Source organism: Meles meles, chromosome 7 (assembly GCF_922984935.1).
Source record: "Meles meles chromosome 7, mMelMel3.1 paternal haplotype, whole genome shotgun sequence".
NCBI lineage: Eukaryota > Metazoa > Chordata > Mammalia > Carnivora > Mustelidae > Meles > Meles meles.
Window position 1 is genome coordinate 59,635,952 of NC_060072.1, and position 22,268 is coordinate 59,658,219.

The 22,268-nt window shown below is 36.8% G+C and overlaps 1 protein-coding gene across 1 annotated transcript in view; it reads right to left on the reverse strand.

Annotated features, from left to right (window-relative positions):
• SLC15A5 (solute carrier family 15 member 5) overlaps positions 1 to 22,268 on the reverse strand; it is a 78,405-nt gene that overhangs the window by 47,094 nt on the left and 9,043 nt on the right. Inside the window, exons 3-5 of the mRNA XM_046011956.1 lie at positions 15,176 to 15,345; positions 4,660 to 4,880; positions 405 to 591 (exon numbers count right to left, since the gene is read on the reverse strand). Of these exons, the coding sequence (XP_045867912.1) occupies positions 405 to 591; positions 4,660 to 4,880; positions 15,176 to 15,345 (578 nt within the window). The remainder of the gene's footprint in view (positions 1 to 404; positions 592 to 4,659; positions 4,881 to 15,175; positions 15,346 to 22,268) is intronic.

Genomic DNA, 22,268 nt, shown 5'->3' on the forward strand with positions numbered 1-22,268 from the left:
ACCCTGGGATCATGACCTGAGCCAGAGGGAGATGCTTAACCAACCAAGCCACCCAGGTGCCCCAACCTGTGTTAATTTTCAAGAACATATTCAGCATTGACGTGGGAGTAAGGACCGTTTCCCTTGAGGAAAGATAGTCCATTTAGTAGTACAGGGAAATTTCACTGGGTCTTTATATCAGCTGCGTCCTCTGAGGAAGCATGAAAGGATGGGAAGAAAATGGGTCACTCATGTCTGCGTCAAGACTCGAGGAGCTGGATGTTATTCCTCTCAAATTCATTTTCTTCCCAACTTGTCAAAATGGGTCTCTACTCCAGAACATATAGCTAGCTTAGATCTTACGGAGTGTTTTTTTATTGCAAAAAGTTGCAAACAGTTCACTTGAGATGCTAAGTTGTACTTACTAATGCATGGCCACAGAAATGATCCATCTCTCTTCGAGGGAAAGAGGAAGGTGCTCAAATACTCCATACAAGGCGCCAGAATTAATAATGGTAGGGTGCTGACGACATTCATTACTGCAACTGGCAGAATAAATCCATCCAAATTTCTGTTGGAATTCATGGTCTGCACATAATAGCCTGAAGGAATCTGTATTTGAGGGGGGAAAGCAGCCAGGCATTAAGAGAGTGGTTTAACTCCGGAGAAAGCATCTTGCAGGAGATGCCTTGCCCTTTGCAAGTGCTCTGTCTGGGACAGATGAGCAGGATGTTCCTCTGATGTCCATGTCCCAATTATGAGCTGACACAGGGCAGTATTGTCTCTGTTGAGCCTATCGACAATACTACTGACTCTTTATGGAGGAATCTTTTGTCAACCTAACTTCTTAATCTTCCTATGGAAAGTAAAGGTGGCCCTAATTCTGTGCTTAGGTTGACACCTAAGAAGTCTAATAACTTACTGAAAATAAAACTTAGCTTTGTGCATAAGCAAATAGACTTTTTCCTGAAACAATAAGTTAAAAACCAGTAGAAGGTATCAAGGATGTTTGTTTTTACCCTGATGAAAAAAAATGGGGGGCAAGAAAAAAATCCTTCGTATGGCATCTACTGTGGTGGCAAAATAGATAGGAATGATTTTTACTAAGAAGAGGAGCCCAGGGTAGAAACACGATACTTGTCAGAGGCTGTCTTTATTGGCTCCTTGGATGGGCTTCACCTCTAAAATGAGCCAAGTAACACGAAAAAAGAGAAACAAATATACTTGTGTTTACACTCTCATTTTAAACTCAGCGTGTCACATTAGTGGATCACAAAGGAAGCTGTATGCAAAAGGTTTGCATAATAAACTAACAGATAAGAAATGAAAAACAAACACAATCCCCCCAAAACCAAAAAGCCCAAACAAAGAAGGCCTCTACTACATCCCAAATCCTCAGTGTAGTGTCAGAATTTCTTCATTTTTAAAATAGCCCTAATCCTAACGAAAAGCATAACCTGAACTTGGAGACTCTTCAAGTATCCCAAACCTCTTGTTAAAAAGCACAGGGTCACAAGGAAGAGGGCGCCGACTTGCTTTTCTATTTGTGGACGTGGTTGCAGTCACTCGTGATTATCAGTCACAGAGCCTAGTACTTCTCTAATTCCCAGCAGAGCACAAAACAGCTAAGTCAACCTGAGCCTTGTCCGTAAGGGATGGATTCACCAAACCATTTTTTTCTTGCTGTGCGTGAACTACAATAGGATTTGTGCCTTATCGCCATACTGGGAAAGCTGCCCAGCTCAAAATTCCAGATGATCACTTCTTGTTCGAGTCTTTTCACCGACTCCTCTGTTATCAGTCGTACAATTGGAGAGGGCATAAGAAGAGTCTGAGTCATAAGCACAGCAGTTAATGAGCCCATCGCTTATAAAATGAGCCTCTTGCTATGTTAACTACCTAAACCCAGGCATAGGACCACATTTTCACAGACATTCTTTCTATCTGTCTAAAATGTGTCCTGGTAGTAATTCATCTTCCAGTCTTCAATGTGACCTTTAGGATTACAAACAAGGATTGCTTTGCTGGGGGCAGATGGCAAGACTGAAGGGAACATTAGCTCGTTCTGCCCTGATTCAATAAAATTATTAAGCATATAACCCCCAATCAGAGGAAAATGAGTGATGCTTGTAAAAAAGAGTGTTAGCAGCAGATCTGCTCGAAGACGGAAAGGCTCCCAGCATAACTTGGAAGTTTCTGTTACTGATTTCAAATGAGAATTATTGTTAATAGGAATAAAGTTATTATCGGCATGAATCACAGACACAGAAACCTGTTAACTTAATAATGTGGCGAATGTACTATTAATCTTTAGTGAAGCAATATTAATATATTGCCTAATCTAAGAAAAGACTCCAGTGTCTTGAAAGCTTGAAATCATTTCTGCTTCTGCCTCAAGTTCTGAAATCATCCCCTTTTAAAATTTTAAATACTTTTATTTCATACAAGCCTCTGAGTATTCAGAAATAATTGCTGTCAATAGAGATTCATTTTCACCTTTGAGTGGCCAGTAATGTCAAATGGCAACATCATCAGCCTTAATATCAACATATTTTAAATGTATGTCTTGGAACTGAAGGTCAATAAAGGCTACTAAATTTAAAATACGGAATTCAAGGATGTTTTATTCTTGGTACTTTGATCGCTTTTATGCTGGTGAGTATTTCATCTGAAGGTAAAAATCTACTTTCAGCCTATCCCATTGGAAGTTTCCTCTGCCTCTCTTGAGAAGTACATTCTAAACTTTCTTGGGGGTGGGGTGGGGAATTTTCTGGTATAACATTACTGTGTATAATTTTGGAGCCTATAGGTCTGTTATCAGGGATTTTTAACCCAGTTGCAAGAGAGACATTGTGGGCAGTAAACCCTGGGTGTTCATATCAGCACTGAATTGGGATGCCATATATTAGTGGGTGACTGCAAGCAAATTACAGGTTACTGCATGTCTCTGAGCCACAGATTTAGGATCAGAATAACAGCCACTGTAAGCTTGCTGTGGGGATTAAATTAGATACTGTGAAGTCATCTTTAAGTGTTATGACCATATACGTGATCAACGAATAACAGTTTTTGTTCTTTGCAATACCTGAGCATCTAGAGTTGGTGAGACAGTTAAAATTCAGTTTATTGACATTTATTGTAATTTATGTCAAATTTAAAAATTTATGACAGTTTTCAGAAGAGCAATTTAGTCAAAAGAAATAGTAAGTGTCCCTGCCTTACGAAAATAAAGAGTCAGGAATTTGTGCTATTTTCACAGAAGGTTCGAGGCTAGCTATGGACTACTTAGTAATTTTATACTTACTATTAATTTTGCCCTTTTAAGATGTTCTTTATGACATTAAAGATTATATACACAGGTAATATTTTTGTGTTTTTGTGCTGGCTGCTATAGTGCAGTCAAGAAAGAGGTTGGATCTGCTAGATTAACCTGGCTTTTGTGCGACGTTTATAGCAAGGGTTCTTGGCAAACTTTTTTGCAGAGGGCCAGATAGAAAATATTTCCACATACTGATTCTATTGCAAACACTCAAGCCTGCTGTTTTCATGCACCAGGAAACATAGTATGACAAATAAACCAGAATGGCTATGTTCCAATAAAACTTTATCTATTGGTCCTAAATTTTGAATTTGATATGATTTTCGTATGTCATAAAATATTTTTTCTTTTGATTTTTTTCAAGCATATAAAAATTTTAAAACTTTTTTATCTGGCAGGAAATGCAAACAAAACAAAACAAAACAAAAAACCAGCAAGCTGGATTTGGCCTGCAGGCAGTAATTTGCTGACCCCTGGTCAATTAGAGCAAGCATTATCCTAAGAGTCAGCAGGTAGATTTGCCGGTATGATTTAGCTATCCTTCCAGAATCACTTAAATTTTCTGAGCCTCAGTTTCCTCTTCAACAAATGAAGTAGTTGAGTAAATTAATCTTGAAGTTTCTTTTTCAGCTCTACTGCTCTGAGATTTACAAATCTAACTCACTCATTATCCATCTAATTTCCAAGTTAGCAGCAAATATAGTCCTGAATTTCTTCAAAGTCCTTATAGTCACTTGTATTTCTTTGTAAGTTTGTCTTTGACCATTATCATATTAAAATTGTTCTTTAATCACATATGTTTTAAAAGGTACTTTGGACTTGATGTTTTCCCTCTAATTTCTCCACAGCACAGGGACGGATTCACCAAGGAACTAAGGGTGGGTGGGGAAATAATCTCTTGCTCATTAGAACATATACTTGAGTACAGGGGAGGTGGTACTTAAATCAGTCAAGTTAGCTACGTGTTAGTACTAGATTTTAAAGGTTTAATGAAGGAGGAAGAAAAGGTTGGGTAATTGCCCACAGATTGCGTATTTTCGTGCATTGCTCTAATGCCTTGTGACTATTCACTCTGAAATATCATCTGCATCTTCTGAAAGACATTTCCAGTTTTATAAGAGAAACAACATACTAGGTTCTCCTCAGGTATGCCTCTCTCTGCCTGACCCCTCTTGTTTCTTGAAATTAGAGACTGTAATGTTGAGAAGCATTTATAGGATAACTCCCTGACAAAGTGTATGAGAAGAGTTTGATGGAGTGAAAATTTTTTTTTCTTATTTAACTTATTTTTCTTATTTAACTTATAAGGTTCACATACAATCACTTTACTATTGTGGGATAGTACTCATTACCTTCCTTACCTGCATAATGCATATTCTGTAAAGGAGCTGAAAAATGAAGAGAGGGAGAAGGGTGAAGAAAAATTTTGTATCTTCCACATGGAGCTCACTGTAGCAACCACCATTTTTTTTCTTGGCATGGTCTAACCAGCTTGTCACATCTCCAGCAAGACAGCAATAGCGCAGACAGCATATTTTCAGTGCATTAATAAACACCCCAAAAGTTGTCAGGAGGGAGCAACCTGCAAGTAATTTGAGATATTGTGTATTAATAAAGGAATTGTTCTTCAATTTTCCAAGACGTCCATCAGAAAGATGACAATTGCAAGGATGAAGGGCAGTAAAGTGACTGAGAAGGTTTTAGCACCCAAGGGGTTGAATTCAAAGGAACATGCTTCTGACAAGGGTTCTGGCATCCTGGTGAACAGCCCAAGGTAGTGCCTGACAGCTAATGTAAAAAATGAAAAAGGTAAGATCAATGGGAACATATTAAAAAAGGAAGAAAGGTGACAAAATAAAACACCAAAGTAAGAAATCCCACAATCTCTTAGAAGTCTAACTCATTAATGAGTAAGACAACCAGAACTTTCTTTTACAGTCTTAACACAAAGGACTAGTACTAGTTCTTAATATAAATGGTTATATCAATAATCCTCACTTGTCAGGTGGAGGGTGGTTTCTTATTTTGACATGGAGATGAAGCGAAATGTATTCTCTTCTTTGACATCATCTTTGAATTTCAGATGTAAGGTTAAACTTTGAACTCTTCAAATGACTTTATACATGTTGATAGCGTCACTAAAAGTTCAGATTGGATTAGCTGGCTTTTGACTTTTCCAGTAGTTTCCTCTGGGTTTATATGGCTGTCACTTCAGCATCCAAAGCATTTTATTGCCTCAGACATTAACAGTCACTTACTGCTTGTGATTTGCAACCTCACTGTTGCTTCTTTCATGATCTTTCAGATTCCACCTTTTCTTTGACTCTATTAGGACTTCCTAATACAATGACAGATAAGGGACCCTTCCCCCACTTTGAGTTAGCAGTTCAGCTGTGCCATCATAATTGTTACAATTTTTCATAGTACTCTTTTTTTAAAAATATATATTTTTAAAGATTTTATTTATTTGACAGACAGAAATCACAAGTAGGCAGAGGCAGGCACAGAGAGAGGGGAGGCAGGCTCCCTGCCGAGGAGAGAACCCGATGCGGGGCTCAATCCCAGGACCCTGGGATCATGACCTGAGCTGAAGGCAGAGGCTTTAACCCACTGAGCCACCCAGGCACCCCGCATAGTACTCTTTTGACCAAAGAAATCCTTCTGCAAATTACATAGACACCAAGCCATGGTTGCAGGATAAATGGTATAATAAATGTAAAAATGTTTGAGTTTCTCCAAGGAAGGCCGCTATAGAAATTAGAAGTGTAGTTTGATGGTCATTTTGCTTATGTTCAAATTTCCCATAATAAAATTCTACGTGAAATATATTCTAACAAATTCATATAAATGTGGTCAAGTATTGGTTTTTATATTTAAATAAAGAATATTTATTAATATTTCTTTTTATGGTTATAGAGTGATTATATTGATTTGATCTCTTTTAAGAGTTGTAATAGACCTATTATGTCAGGCTTTGATTAATTGAAGAAGCTGGGGGCCTGGTAATTGAATATGGAACCTTTCACCTCTAAGTCACTGAATCAAATCCAGCCCAAATTGGTAGTGACCAAGAATGATTATAGCAGTGGCTCTTTGGTGGCCTCTGTGAAGCATGTTGAGGTCAAGTGGAAGTATGTTGAAATAATTGCATCTCCTATGGGCTCATACCTGTGGTCACTATTGCCTCTTCTTAGTCACTATTGCCAGAACACAGAGGAAAGCCCAGGGACTAAGACCACCAAGGGAAAAGAAGCCCCTGTGAGTGGTTGTGTTTCTTAGGAAAGAAGAGAGAAATTTTTTTATTATTGCAGGAAGAACTGCTCTATTATGAGACTTTCCTAGCTATTTCAATTAGTTTACTTAAGACTTTAGTAAAATGAGAACTGAGAATGCCTTGATGAACAGTCTGGAAACTGAATTTGAACAGGTCTGGGCTAGGAGGCTTAACTTCCTGACATTTCTTTATGAACTTGTTTCTGTTGCTCATCAGTCTGTTCTCTGCTCAACTTTTGCAAAACAGTGCTGTGTAGATGGAAGGGTTATTACTGGCATTAATCCAATTTACTCTATGCTTTCAAATAGGCTTTATGATGAAATGATGACTATTCATAGGATGAAAGACTATTTCCAAAGATATTCTCCCCAATTTTCCCTCTCTTTCTTTAAATTCAGGTGCTTATATTGACTACATGTTTTGAACCCATCATTCTGTTTGTTTGAGTGAATCACCATTTGTTGCAAGATGAATTGTCATCTGCTCTTAATGCATGGTAAATTGATACCTGCAACCTTAATAAATATTTAAATATCTTTATCATATTATTTCTAAAGAGGAATAGCTTGGATTATTGCTTCTTAAACTAGCTGTGTTAAAAAAATTTAAAAAAGAAAGTCTGAACCATTAGGGTCAATACATTTTTAAAATAACCATAAAACATAATACCTAAAAAATAAAATAAAACAAAGACATATAAAATATAAGTCCTGATATTTTTATTAGATTCAACAGACAAAGAATCTAACTTTCAGTATGTTTCTACATGTTTTCTCTCAATGTCTGTATTTATTTTGTTGCATACCAATAACAAACAGTTCATTGATCAGCAGTGCTCCATGGATAAGGCTTTGAGTAGCACTGGCTTCAACTAAATACACATTTTGAAAAATGAATTTTATTTAAACAAGTAAAGTTATATCTGATAGGGTGATATGAAACAACAAAAATGATGGTTAAGAACAAGAATGACTGAGCATGAATGAGGTCTAAAATTTTAGCTAGGACAGGGAGGGTGCATAATTGATTCCAAACAATTGTGAATACGCAATCATTCATTCATTCAACATACTAAGTTCCTACTATATGCCAAAAGTTTTTTGGAGTCTGAGAATAATAATAGTGAACAAGACCCACAAATTTCTGAGTTTTCCTTCTGGTTGGGGAGACACTTTTAGCAGAAAAATATAAAGCATGCTCAAAGATGAAAGCAAAATGGATTTCTAAGACAGACATCCATTATAGGATAGAGTATAGAGACAGCAGAAAGAGTTGAAATTTGAACTGTGGCTCGAATGACGGGAAGTAGGCAAAAGACATGGAGGAAGCATATGCCAGATATGTCATAAGATAGAAATAAGCTGAGGGGCACCTGGTTGGTTCAGTTTGTTAAGCATCTGACTTCAGCTCAGGTCATGATCTCAGGGTCCTGGGATGGAGCCCCGGATCAGGCTCGTTGCTCAGTTGGGGAATCCGTTGGTCTCTCTCCCTCTGCCCCTTCCCCTGCTTATAACCCCTGTCTCTGTCTCTCTTTCAAATAAAATAAAATAAAATAAAAATCTTAAAAAAAAAAAAGAATCTGAGAGTGGTTCAGTATCCCTAAAGGTCAATTTGAGGCAGTACCTCAGTTAGAAGATTGGAAAGAGGTGAGGTCCCAGAGTTGGTCAGGGATCCGACTTCACAGGCTGAAGTAAGGAGCTTGGAGTTTTCTTTCAGTGTTACAGGAAAGCATTAAGAAATTTTATGCAGAAGGGAGATACTGTAGGATGTATACACTTAAAAAGTTACTCTTGAAGTCTGGTAGTAGTGTGGATAATAGGTTTGGAAAACAAGAGGGGAAGCTGAGAGAGGGCAAGAGGTAATGGTGACTTGGACATAGCGATAGCAGTGAAGAGAAGTGGGACAGGTAGGCATGTGTGTTTGAACAACCAGAAGTATTTTATGATAGGGGGAGCTTGAAGAAATGGAGAAGTTTGAGGATGACTACTTACTTTTTCCTTAGAAAACTGGGTGTTGGTGATAGACACTGAGATGAAGAAGACAAGAAAGGGGCTGGTTTGCAGTTGGGTGAATCAGGACTTGAGTTTTGGTCAGGTTAAGTTTGAGAGGACCATTAGATAACCAAGTTAATATGTCCATGCCTGTTTCCAAGAAATGTAGGAAAAGCTTTTGTCTTCTAATAGCCTGTTTTCTGTTCTTTTCATTTTTGAAAGCTGACACTTTTTTGTCCTTGTATTTTTATTTTAATGAGGTTTTGAAAGGTAACGTTAAATATATATATATATTATATTATATATATATGTTTATATATATTATAGAGAGAGAGAGAGAGAGAGGGAGAGGGGGAGGTAAACTGTTTTAAATTGAAAAATAAAAGTTTTCTACCATAAAAAAATGTTGACTAGAAATTGAATATGTATGTTTCAAGGTGAAGTCAATATGAACTTGAGTGTTTGGTATATAGTTGATATTAAAAGTGGGATTACAGTTTACTTGAGGAAAGAGGGTGTGAAGAGATGAAGTCCAGGGAATGAATGCTAGGGCTTTGCATCAGTTAGAAGACTATCAGAGGAGAAAAGAGAAGGACTATCAAGGAGATTGAGAAGGAGTGGACAGTGTGCTATATGGGTTTTAAGTCAGAGGGAAAAGAAGGCAGAGAAGTAGTAATCTTAAATTGATCTGCTGACCTGGGAGGGAGTCATAAGCTAGTTCAAGAGGGCAAGAAAAGGAAATGTACCGTCATCTGTCTGCCCAAGGAGAGCAGCAGATGCCCCATCAAACCAGGATGTTATCCCTGAATGTTGGGAGAGATACCCTGTTGAAAACATCTCCTTCTAAACATCACACCACCTCCGTGGATTAATCCGTTAGACTTAATAGAAAATTCATGCCTTCTGTACAAATAATTTGGGGTGTCATGTAGACTTCACTTTTTAAAAAAAATCCATTGTCATTATAATTTTCAAATTGCTTTTCTGCACCAGGAGCAGAAATGGGAAGTTGAAAAAAAAAAAGGAATGAAAATGCAACTGAGACTTCAAGCTCTAGTTTAAATGTGCATGGCAAACACACCAGGCGTGTACATTTTAAAATAAAACAGATGAGCTATTTTAAATGTTTTATTGCAAAACTTAAAGATTGTAGCTATAACTATTAAAAAAAACTTTAGAAAGCAATTTTTCTATTCTTTGTACCTTTAAGTCCTTGGCTCTGACGTTCTGCTCCTCTGACCTTGATCTAATCATGAATATCTATGCTACTTAATTATAATAAAAAAAGCCTACATTGCACTCTAGATGGTAGATGCACGTTTTTTCTTCTTTGGTCACCTGCCAGTTCTCAAAATTATAGCAGTGGGAAGAAATGCAAATGAAGGCCGTGCTTGACAGCTAAACATAATGGAATGCATGGTCCACATTTGAAAAGTTACCTTAAAATAAAAGGTAGCATATAAAAAATCATTTCTTTAAGGTCACCTATGGCTTTGAATTACAGCTTTGAGGAATTTCCAATTTAGTCATCAGAGAGGAAGAAGCCAAAATAAGGATTATATACTTTGCTAGAGGGAAGACAGCATTTTACTTCATCGTAGTTGGGTGATCTTATTACTTGGAAATAGAAAACAAAACAAAACTGAAAACTGTGAAGTATTCAGTTTATGGAGTATTGTGTAGAGTAAAAGACTCCAGAACATTTTCTATTATACTTTTAATTACAATTAATGAAATTTTTTCTCATGAATTTCCAAAGAAAGTTTACTTCATGATTTATTTAAATATGTAACATAAGGGCTACAATAGGTTGGTGGTGAACAGTAGTTTATATATGTCTGTATTACATGAAGAATTGTATCTCTATTCAGATAAATATATTCTCAAATAGGAAAGTGGGAAGCAAATTTGTAATTTATATAGATAAATTATAAATTTATATTCACAAAACCCCAGAATTATTTTCTAACTACACACTCCAGAAATGACTAAACTTGTCTTTCCATGAAATTTTATGCTTTACAGTTTTCTCTTTTTTGCTATGTGGGGCTGACAAAGACTAACCCTCATATACCTTTCTGCATATTGAACGCATTCCGCAGATTGCCAGGAAGAAGTGCACTGCTTAGCTGTGATCCACAGACCACAGAGTTCTGAGAAATGGAGATAAATGTTCCTATGGATGAAATTTTCCATGCTTTCAAATGTGCTATAATAAAATGAGCTCCACACTGGGTGTTGTATGTAAGTGATGAAGCACTAGATTCTACTCCCAAAGAGAATGTTGCACTGTATGTTAACTAACTCTAATTTAAATTTTAAAAAAATAAATAAATGATATGCTGAAGTTGCCAGAGAAGCAGAGCAAAGCATATGGAGACTGAGCTATAAAAGGATACAACGTACCCTTCCTACCTACTTCACAGGTGGGGGATGAAAATGAGGTAACAATTGGTGAAGACCCTCAACTGGTAAAAACACAGCTCATCACATCACTCTTAGTGGTAGTAGTTGTATAAAGAAGTAGTAGAAACAGTGGTAGTAGTAAAAGGAAAATATTTTTCAGAGTTAGAAAAGATCAGAGTTAGAAAAGATAGATTAATAGACTGACCAAGGAACAGAGTAGAAACTCCAGAAATGCAACTGTCTATGTGCAATGAAGGTGGCATCTCATATTAGTGGGGAAAATTCAGATTTTGAAATAAGTGAGTTTGGATACCTTGATAGTTACATGGAAAAAAGATAAAATTAAGTTCAGTCTTAAAACCTATTTTGTTTTATTTTTTAAAAAAGATTTAATTAATTAATTAATTAATTTGAGAGAGAGTAGGTGGAGGAGCAGAGGGAAAGAGAGAGAGAATCTAAAGCATACTCCATGCTTAGCTTGGAGCACGATCGGGACTTGATCCCACAACCTTGAGATCATGATGTGAGCCAAAAATCAAGAGTTAGAGGCTTAACTGACTGAGCTACTCATGTGCCCCAAAACCTATTTTAATATAATTTCCAATGGGTCAGAGATGTAAAGATAAAAAAAAAAGAAAGAATATGAGTACTGATGAGTACTGAAAGAAAATTTGAGTGAATATCTTTATATTCTGGGAGTAAGGAAAACTTTTCCAACATAATTCAAAATCTAGAAGCAATTAGGGAGTCAACTGATACATTTTATTATAAACATAACCCCTCATCAAAAAAAAAAAAAAACAAAAAACCAAAACTTAAAAATCTTGTGTGTAGAAGAAAAACACAAGAATCAAAGTTAAAAGAATTATGACAAATGGGGAATAATATTTGCAAATTTTATCATAAATAAAAGTTTAACACCTACAATATAAAGAAATCTTCTAAAAATCAAAAGAAAAAGTCCACAGTCCTATAGAAAAAAATGGACTAGATGTATGAACAGGTAGTTCACTGAAAGAAATACAAATTGTTCTAAACAATGAAAAGATGTTCAACTTTTCTCATAATAAGAGAAATGTCAATTAAAACTTTTGCAAGATACCATTTTCCACCCTCAAGTTGTCAAAAATCCAAAAGTTTGACAAAATTACTTTGCTGGAAAGACTATGAGAAAACAGGCATTCTCATACGTTTTTGGTGGAAACTCAACAGTACAACCACTATGGAAGGAAATTTGCTGAAATATAGCAAAGTTGTGTGTATAATTACTTTTTCACTTAACAATCCTACAAAGAGAGGATTACAGCAGGCTATTCATTAGAAACTACTTAACATAGCAAAAGCAAAAACAAAAAACAAAAACAAAAACAAAAAAACAACCCAACCTGAATGTGCATCAATATGAGGCTGGTAAAATAAACATCAGTATGAAACTGGTTCATTACATAATGGAGAACCAAGCAGCTATAAAAAGGAATGGGGCATATTTTTAAATACAATTATGAAGCAATCCCTAGGATACATTAAATGAGAAAAGCAGGTGAGAAGAGTGAATAATATGCTCTTGCTTATATAAGGAGGGAAGTAAATACATACATGGAGACATATATACACACACATAAAAAATTTTAATAGCTTCCCTTATTACAAAAATGGAAAGATAATTCTTTAAAATATGTAAATGGACACCTAAGGGAATAGGAGAGGATATAGGAATATAAATAGACTTTGTTTTCTACATGAATTTTAGATACATGAAACTATTCCCAAGACTTAATTAAATTTTTAAAATGTGTCTGAGTATAAAGAAAAATGAAATAAATACATTTAATTTTACATAAAGTTACTGACACAACCACACAGAGAGAAACTATGAGTAACTTTAGGACATAATAATTTTGATGTACATTCTTAGGGATTATAAGATAAAGAGAAAAAAAGGTGCAAGAATCTTGAAACTGTTTTCAATAACCATACTGGGGGCGCCAGTGTCAGGCTAAGACTACTAAGTCTTCGAGAAAAAGCAAATGTGTGGATTATTGTTGTCATTGAGAACTGGGATTCTTGGCCTAGGAAATAAGAGAAAAAGACCTGAGTTTGATAGGATAAGGAAAAATCCTTCAGCACTGGTTTTGACTAAGGTATTAGTATAATCCAAAATGTATGTTATTCTAGAAAGAAAAAAATAATAACATTTTCTAGCTTTGTCCAGAAAAGTCTAGGAACCATGATAGACTAAGTAGCATTGAGCATCCCCATAGCCAAAATTATAGTCTCTAATTACCAACATCCGTGGAAAGGAAACACCGCTTTTTTGAAGAAGGAGATGATTCCAAGTTCAGGGAAAGAAATGATGACCATGCAATATGCTGGCATACCAGAAAGCAAGGAAGCCACAAAAGACAACGGAGGCTTGTCCGAAGGACTCAGACACCAACTCGAAGAGAACCTCGCTGCCCAAATATGGAACAATCGGAGCACTGATAACTGCAGTGGATTGAAACTTATTAAAAATTTTAAGTCCATAAATTAATAATAATAGTTTTTCTAAAGAAATCATCCAATAGGTCTACCTTTGGAAGATACTGAAAGTCTAAAAATAGAGTAAAAGAATTAAACATTTGTTTTCTTTTTCTTATATAAACTGTACCTACTGAGGAGAGATTTCTCTTTATAGAATTATTTCAGCTAATAAAGGAGGAATAAATATGGACTATTACCGCCTTGTAACCCACAGTGGAGTATGGACTTAGGCAGAAATCATCAGTGGGTGCTGATACTATAGAAACAGATAATCAGACATCTCTCCTCTTCATTGAAGTACATAACACAATCTATGAAGGAATTTTGTTTAAAAAAAATTTTAACCTGATCAAGCATGTAGGTTTTCAGACAATTAAAAGGAATTAAGAAAAAGGAACATCTTTTGCATGACCACATGTGGATGTAATCCATGAAATCCAGACTATGAGAAATGTTCTGTGGAATGTTCAGATTTCTTTAAAAAAAATTGAAAAGAGACAGAAATGAAAGAGGAAAATAGATGATGTAAGGGGCATTTCTGCCATTCGGAATGTATGGACCTATTTGGATTTGATTTGAAGTAAACAAAATACACAAATTTCAAAAATGGAAACAAATTTTAACAGTGAGCAGCTACTCTCTTTCATTGTGTGTGTGTATGTAATAATGACATTGTGAATATGTCTTTTTCAAAGAATGACATTTAGTGTTCGCTCCGGCAGCACATATACTAAAGTATGTCATTTACACACTTGCACACAAATGAAATGCTATAATATTTATTTTTTATTTTTTTAATTTAAATTTTAGTTAGTTAACATAAAGTGCAATATTGGTTTCAGGAACAGAATTCAGTGATTCATCACTTACATACAACACCCGGTGCTCAACCCAATAAGAGCCCGTCTTAAAACCCATCACCCATCTAGCCTGACCTCCACCCCCTCCCTCCATCCACTCTCACTTTGTTCTCTATCTTTAAGAGTCTCTTGTGGTTTGTCCTCATCCCTCCTTTTGTCTTTCCCCCTTCCCATTTGGTTATCTGTTTCCTTTCTTAAATTCCACATCTGAGGGATATGACCATGGGCTATTTGCCTTTCTCTGACTGAATCATTTCATTTAGAAATGCTATAATACTTAATTATTGCTTCAAAATCACCAGGTGGGATGGGGAGAGAGTGAGTGGAGTTGATGATAGTTGAAGCAGAGAGTGCATAGGGGATTTTTTTCCTACTTTTGTTTTTGTTTAAAACATCCAATTATTAAACTGATTTGAACAAGGGAAACCTAAAAGATGTTAGAGATTGTTGATATTCTTTTTTTTTTTTAAAGATTTTATTTATCTATTTGACAGACAGAGATCACAAGCAGGCAGAGAGGCAGTCAGAGAGAGAGGGGGAAGCAGGCTCCCCGCTGAGCAGGAAGCCCGATGTGGGGCTCAATCCCAGGACCCTGAGATCATGACCTGAGCCGAAGGCAGAGGCTTAACCCACTGAGCCACCCAGGCGCCCCGAGATTGTTGATATTCTTACAGACTTTGCTGCTCTCAAGTGTAGCAACTGGCAGACTCTACAAATCCTGCGAGTTGAAAGAGAAGTTACAGGGGATCGAAGATGAAGAAGATCAAGTAGATCAAGAAAGCCATCAAAATAAAATAATTAATGTGAAATGTGATTTACTTACAGTTTTCTGGCTGATAAATCAAGTCACAGTGCATCATATGAAGGGTTATCAAAGCCATAAGTGTAGACATAAAGGGAATGAGTAGAACCAGGGCCCCAGCCCCTGAGTGCTGGATATAAGATATTCCCAGAAAGACAACAGTTGCTTTCAGGTTCATGATCCAGCAGAACCTGTGATACACAGACAGACAGAAGTAAAAAGACCATTGAGTTACCTCAGAGAACAATTGTTGATTTTAATGCTTTGATATAGATGTAAGCTACGAAGTGGTGGCCTGTTTGCTGAACTAGAGTTTGTCAGTATTATTTTAGACTTCTTAAAAAAAAAAGATTTTATTTATTTTAGAGAGAGAAAAAGAGAGAGAAGGAGAGAGAAGGAGCAGCAGGAGGAGCAGAGGGAGATGGAGAAGCAGATTCCCCGACTAGCAGGGAGCTCGACATGGGGCTTGATTCCAGGATCATGACCTGAGCTGAAGGCAGACACTTAACCAACTGAGCCAGTCAGGCGCGCCTGTTTATTAGACTTCTTAATAAGTGTGTACATATCAGCTATGGAGTCTTATCAGTTTTGTTATCTTTGTTTCATTCCTTTTTAGAACACATGTGGAGAGAATGTGTTATCTGAAGACAAACTTTTTCTGCAAAGGGCTTCATAGTAAGTATTTGAGGTTTTGCGGATCATACCATCTCTACAGCAACTGCTCAACTATGTGTTGTGGCACTAGAGAAGCCATAAACAACGCTTAATCAAACATGCCTAATAAATCTGGAAAAGGCTGCATGGTTAAAAAGCTGAATCTTCCTATTTATTCCACTCTTCAAAGTATGGGTAAACTGAGGAATACTTTGGTTATAACCAGACCATGCATTAAACCAAAGAAATGAGTGTCATTTGAATAAAACTTTCAGTACCTCTTCCTGATGAATAGTATTACAACTACGTACCCATAGCAGTAGTCTGGTTTGTAATTTTGGGGAAATAATCTGTATCTCTCAACCTTTCATTGGGTCTAAGTCCATGCTGTTAGAGTCCAATGGCAGAGGAGGGGTCTTAACATTAATTTAAAAAAATTATTAGGGTAAAGTTAAATACAATAAAATATCTGCTTAAATATATAGTTTTATGAGTTTTGATAAATTTTTCAGTTGGGTAAACACTAATAACACTTAAGTTTTAGAACATAACATTATCACTAAGGTTTAAAGGGCAAACCTTGGATCAGGCCCATCCAGGATTCTAGGATAATCTCTTCTTTAATTAACTTAAAAATCAAATTATTAGAGACTTTAAAAAAAAGGTTTTATTTATTTTAGAGCAAGAAAGGGAGAGAGAGTGTGTGCACAAGTGGTGGAAGGGGCAGAGGGAGAGAGAAAGAGCCTCAAGCAGATGCCCTGCTGAGCAAGGAACCCATGGTTTTCAATCCTATAACCCTGACATCATGACCTGAGCCAAAACCAAGACTTGGATGCTTAACCGACTGAGCCACCAAAGCACCCCTAGAGACTTTAATTACATTGCAAAATCCCTTCACTTTTGCCATGTAAAAACATAATTAGGGTTTGGAAAAAACCTAGGAATGGAAGGGCTAGATGATACAGTAGATGACTTTTTAACATTTTAAGAAATTTCCAAATGGTTTTCAAGTAATTGTAACATTTTGCATCAACTACAACCTGGGTATGAGAGTTTTAATACCTCCACATCTTGGCCAATACTTGGTATATGATCAGTCTTAAATTTTAGCCATTTTAATAGATGTGTGTTCATATCCCATTGTGATTTTATTTTGCATTTCCCTAATGACTAGTGATATTGAGCATCTCTTTGTGTGCTTTTATCCATCTGTATATCTTCTTTGGTGAGATTGCTGTTTAAAACTTTCGCCCATTTAAAATAAAACTAGGTTGGTTATTTTCTTATTATTGAAATTTTTAAAAAAGATTTTATTTATTTATTTGACAGACAGAGATCACAAGTAGGCAGAGAGGCAGGCAGAAAGAGAGGGGGAGGCAGGCCCCCTGCTGAGCAGAGAGCCCGATTTGGGGCTCGATCCCAGGATCCTGGGATCATGACCTGAGCCGAGGGCAGAGGCTTTAACCCACTGAGCCACCCAGGCACCCTTATTATTGAATTTTAAGAGTTCTTTGTATATTCTGGATGCAAGTCTTTCATCAAATGTATGATTAGTAAATATTTTCTCTCAGTCTGTGGCTTGTCTTTTCACTTCTTAGCAGTGTCTGTTGAAGAGCGTTAAGTTCTTAATTTTGATGAAAGACTATTAATATTATTTTTTCTCTCTTAAGGATCGTGCTTTTATTGTTGTATCTAGAAAATCTTTCCCTAACCCAAGATCACAAAAATTTTGCATCTCTGTTTCAGAGAAGAAATTTTAGCCTTGGAGACCTTTATGGTTTCAACTGAATTCTCACAGCTGCATTGTTGCAAAGCCATGACTAGGAGCCCTCTGTCCTGGTGCAGCCTCTAAGAAGAGGCTAACTTGACTATGTGTCTTTTTTATACTTCTTTCCTATTATCAAGTTCATGACACCGCCATTTCCTCGTTAATACAAGCTTTAACATTCGAAATTACCTTTCACTCATGCTTCTCGCCAAATTTTATATATTATTAATTCTAAATATTGTTTCTTTCTCTTGGAATTGTGCTCAAAAAGACATGAATTTGGGACACCTGGTCGGTTAAGCATCTGCCTTTGGCTCAGGTCATGATCTGGGGTCCTGAGATCCAGCCCTGCATCTGGCTCCCAGCTGAGCAGTTGGCTTACTTCTCCCTCTCCCTCTGCCCTTCCCCTCTGCTTGTGCTCTCTCTCTCTCTGTGTGTGTGTGTCTCTTTCTCAAATAAATAAATAAAATCTTAAAAAAAAAAGACATGAATTTGAGTGAAAACTCTGATAATCACATGATCTGTGTCTTAGGCTTTCTGGATTTCTGGGTCTTTATCTTTAAAGTAGGGATCATACCCTCCAGACAGGTTTCTTGTAAAGACTGAATGGAGAACACACACCGGAGCTGTACGGTGCTAAGGTAACGTTGTCACGTTCTTCACTTTTCTTCAATCTTGATTCCAGAAACAAAATGAGCAAGGAAGTTGGGGCATGGTCAGCGAGGAACAGAACATTTGGAGATATGACCTGTAACTAAGTGTGATTCAGATCATGCAAGGCCTTGAAGTCCATGGTAAAGAGTTTGGTTTTTATTCTTAATATATTGGGAAGCCATTTGAAGGAGATTGATCATGGGGCTGAAATGATGTGCTTTTAAATGGAAAAAAGAAAGGATTATCATGTCAGGTCTATGCATGTAGATTATGCATGATCAGGGCCTGGTAAGACTAATCACAGCTGCTGTAGTCTGGAGGAGAGTTAGAAGTGAACTGGACTGCGGTTAGCAAAAGTCAAGGGAGAGAGGTTTGTGATGTATATTTGGAAAGGAGACATGTGCCCAGCTAGCCCTGTGCCTTCTCTGTCCTATAAACATGGTTGCTCATTTTCACCTCTAAAACTTTTTTTAAAAGAATTTTATTTATGTATTTATTTAAGAGAGAGAGAGTGCAGGAGTTGGGGGAGGGACAGAAAGAGAGAGAGAAGGAGACTTCCCAATGAGCAGGGAGCCTGCCACGGGGCTTGATTCCAGGATCCTGAGATCACAACCTTAGCCTAAGGCAGATACTTAACGAACTGAGCCACCCAGGCACCGCCATCCCTCTATCTTTTCTCACTTAACTAAAGTTCCATGTCAAGTCTCTTTTCCTTCATTCAACATTCTCTTGAATAGAAAATCTCTGAACTTCTAAGATAATCCATTCTGCAATGATTTCACTTTTGTTAGTTTTGTCTTCTCACAAACTGTCAGGCTTCCTGACAGGAGCACCTTGTTCTTTGTCTCCATAGGACATAACATGGTTCTAGGACCACAATATAGGGGTAGTAAATAAGTAATTGACGAATAACATGGCATCTCACAAAAACCTCGTGATCCAACAACAACATAAAAAAAAACATTTTCCAAAAATTGACCTAGGAAAGTAATCAAACATCCAACATGACCATGCTGAGGACTCCGGTTTACTACGATCCACCACGAGAAACTTGTCACAGTGCCGGCGAGGCACAAAGCTAGAGTTCTGTACGACAACGGGAGAGAGCTCCTAGCCTCAGTCTCAGGTCATCCTGTCGTGCTGTTGCAAGCTGCACACTTGAGTTGCGGCTGACGCACCTGAGAGAAGCCGGAGCTTCAAGCAGTGTTTTAGCTCTTTCAATCTGTAGGAAACATTTTTTTAAATGTTCAATATTGCTGAGAAAATCCAAGAGGACATTGTGTGGCTCCTCAGAACACCACATGGTGATGTAAACTAAATCGCTCTAAAGAGGGTCAGGGAAAATTACAATTATTCCAAGACTTCAATCTTGTAAAAGGCAGTTAGAAACAAAAGAATTATAGTGTTGAATAGCTTCGTATAGGAAGAGATTTTACACCAAGTACTAAATGTACTTTAACAAATGCCATCCAGCCTATTTGATTGTGTAATTTTCTGGAAGAATTACCTAGTACAGGCATGTTTTATATATGTCTTTATTGATCCATGGACAGGATAAGCCATAGATAATTAAGAGTGAAATTGTATATGTATCAACTGTAAAAAAATAAAAGAAATAAAAACCCACAGTCTTCAAACTCACCATTAAGACTCCTTTCATCTCATAGCTCACAAGCAAATTGAGTATATAAAGCACCTCTCACATAGAAAGTCAGAGAGCAAAGCACTAAAGCAAAATAAATACCAGTGATTAAGGAAAATTGAAAGCAGCAGTAAAAATATGTTTCTTTAGTCTACTTTTAAATACAGACTGGGAACTGCAAATAACTGGGAGTACATGTAAGTCTAATTTTTTCTTTTTTTTTTTTCGGTCTTCGTGATTCTATGGTATTGAATACAAATAAGGGAAAGAAAACTTGTTGCTGCAAATCTCAGCAATCCTTTTGAAAGTTTTTCTTTTAAACATTCACCTTTACTTATTTAGTAATCATGATCGAACTCACTCAAATACTTTGTCATCTCTTAGGCTGTCTCATTTTGACATACTTCAGATTTATTTTCAGTGATTTTAAGTAAAATTGTTTAAACTGGTTTTTCTTAACCTGAGAAGATGCTAAGAGGGAAGGCAAGCTCTCAGGTCTTCATGGTAGTAGGAGACAATGTACAGAATAAAGGGAAAATATTTTATTCTGCGTTGAACAATATTGAGATAATTCACCAGAGGATTTGTGGTTCTTCAATGGGATAAAGTTGAACTGAAGTTCAGAAAAGTCAAGGACACACTTGGGTGCTGACTTCCTGGTGGGTCATGGTTGACAATAGTTGCTTCTTTCCACATAACCATAGACCCATAGAAGTACTTCAAAGAAAACTCTGGTGGCCATGAATTTAGAGAAAGAAGAAGCAAGTGGAAATTTTGCAGTTCTAGATGCTTTTTATCTGTATTTTTCAACAGTACAGATAAAGAAAAGGCATCTAATAAAAGAGGAATGTTGGTTTTGGTGAATAGACAGCAATTTAGAAAAGGTATATATATATATATATTTAGATTTAGAAAAGGTGTGTGTGTATATGTATATATATATATATATATATATATATATATAAAAGATTTTATTTATTTATTTGACAGACAGAGATCACAAGCAGGCAGAGAGGCAGGAGAGAGAGGGGGGAAGCAGGCTCCCCGCTGAGCAGAGAGCCCGATGCGGGACTCTATCCCAGGACCCTAGGATCAGGACCTGAGCTGAAGGCAGAGGCTTTAACCCACTGAGCCACCCAGGGGCCCCTAGAAAAGGTATATTTTTAATTAAGAAATTTGGGAGCAGGTCTCACTCTTTCTCTCTTGCTCTCCTTGCCTCTGCTTCTTTTAACTTATTGTCATTCTCTTTCTCTCTCTGATCCTCCCTCCTTCTTTTTTTCCCCCAACATCGCAACCATAACAGTTATTCCTGTATATCATTTTCTTATTTCCTCAATTTAAGGTCTTTAGATCACTGCGTGTTTAGTGATGAAAATAAGTCCCTAGTCACGTACCTACCAAGTTGAAAAACGACAAATCAGGGCTTTAAAAAAAAAAAAAAGGCAGTAAGACACATAAGAAATTTGCCTTTCTTTTTTTCCTCAGTATTCTTTGGTTTCCACAAGTATATGTTAGGCAGGAATTCTGAGTGTATTTCTTGAAAGCTTACAACTTTGGCAAAAGTAAAGAAGGAGTTGTCTCTTGTTATTAGAATGGGTGGGTAGCATTTGTTAGCTTGGGTAGAGCCCATGCAAATAGAATTTTGGAAGGTTTAGTGATTTTTTTAAAAAGCTATTTACAGGCTATACCTCAGTGTGCAACTCAGATGATATTTTGAGAATTAATATAATTATTCTGTGAATTGCTTTGATTTTGTTGGCTGAAATGTACCTTATAAATTATGATTTTACTATTATGGAATTAAGTAGATTCATATTTCGTTTCTTTTCGCAAGGAATTTCTCAATCAGATAGGTTTCCAAGTGGGATGAAAAATCGCTATGAATCGTCAAAACTTTCCAAAGCCACCTAATATCCAGTATGTGCACTCCAATGATGTCCAATTCCATTTCTTTTCTTTTCTTTATATTTTTTAAGTTTATTTGTTTATTTGACACAGAGAGAGAGACAGTGAGAGAGGGAACACAAGCAGGGGAAGTGGGAGAGGGAGAAGCAGGCTTTCTCCCAGCAAGGAGCCTGATATGGGGCTGGATCCCAGGACCCAGACAGAGGTCATGACCTGAGCTGAAGGTAGACACCCAATGACCAAGCCACCCAGGCGCCCCCCCATTTCTTTTCAAAGTTATCTCGAGGCCATGTTAGTATCGCTTTTCCTTATATCTCTGCAATTGTTTTCAAAATTCTGAAACACTTGATAAAAGTGGTAAACCTTCCCCGGCTATGCTTCCAGTACAGTCTGATCTTGGCAGTTGTGGGTGGGGCCTAGGAAACATTTTTAAATAAAGCCTGTAAATGATTCTCAAAACCAGACAACAGCTTGAGAGCAGTAGTTCTTAA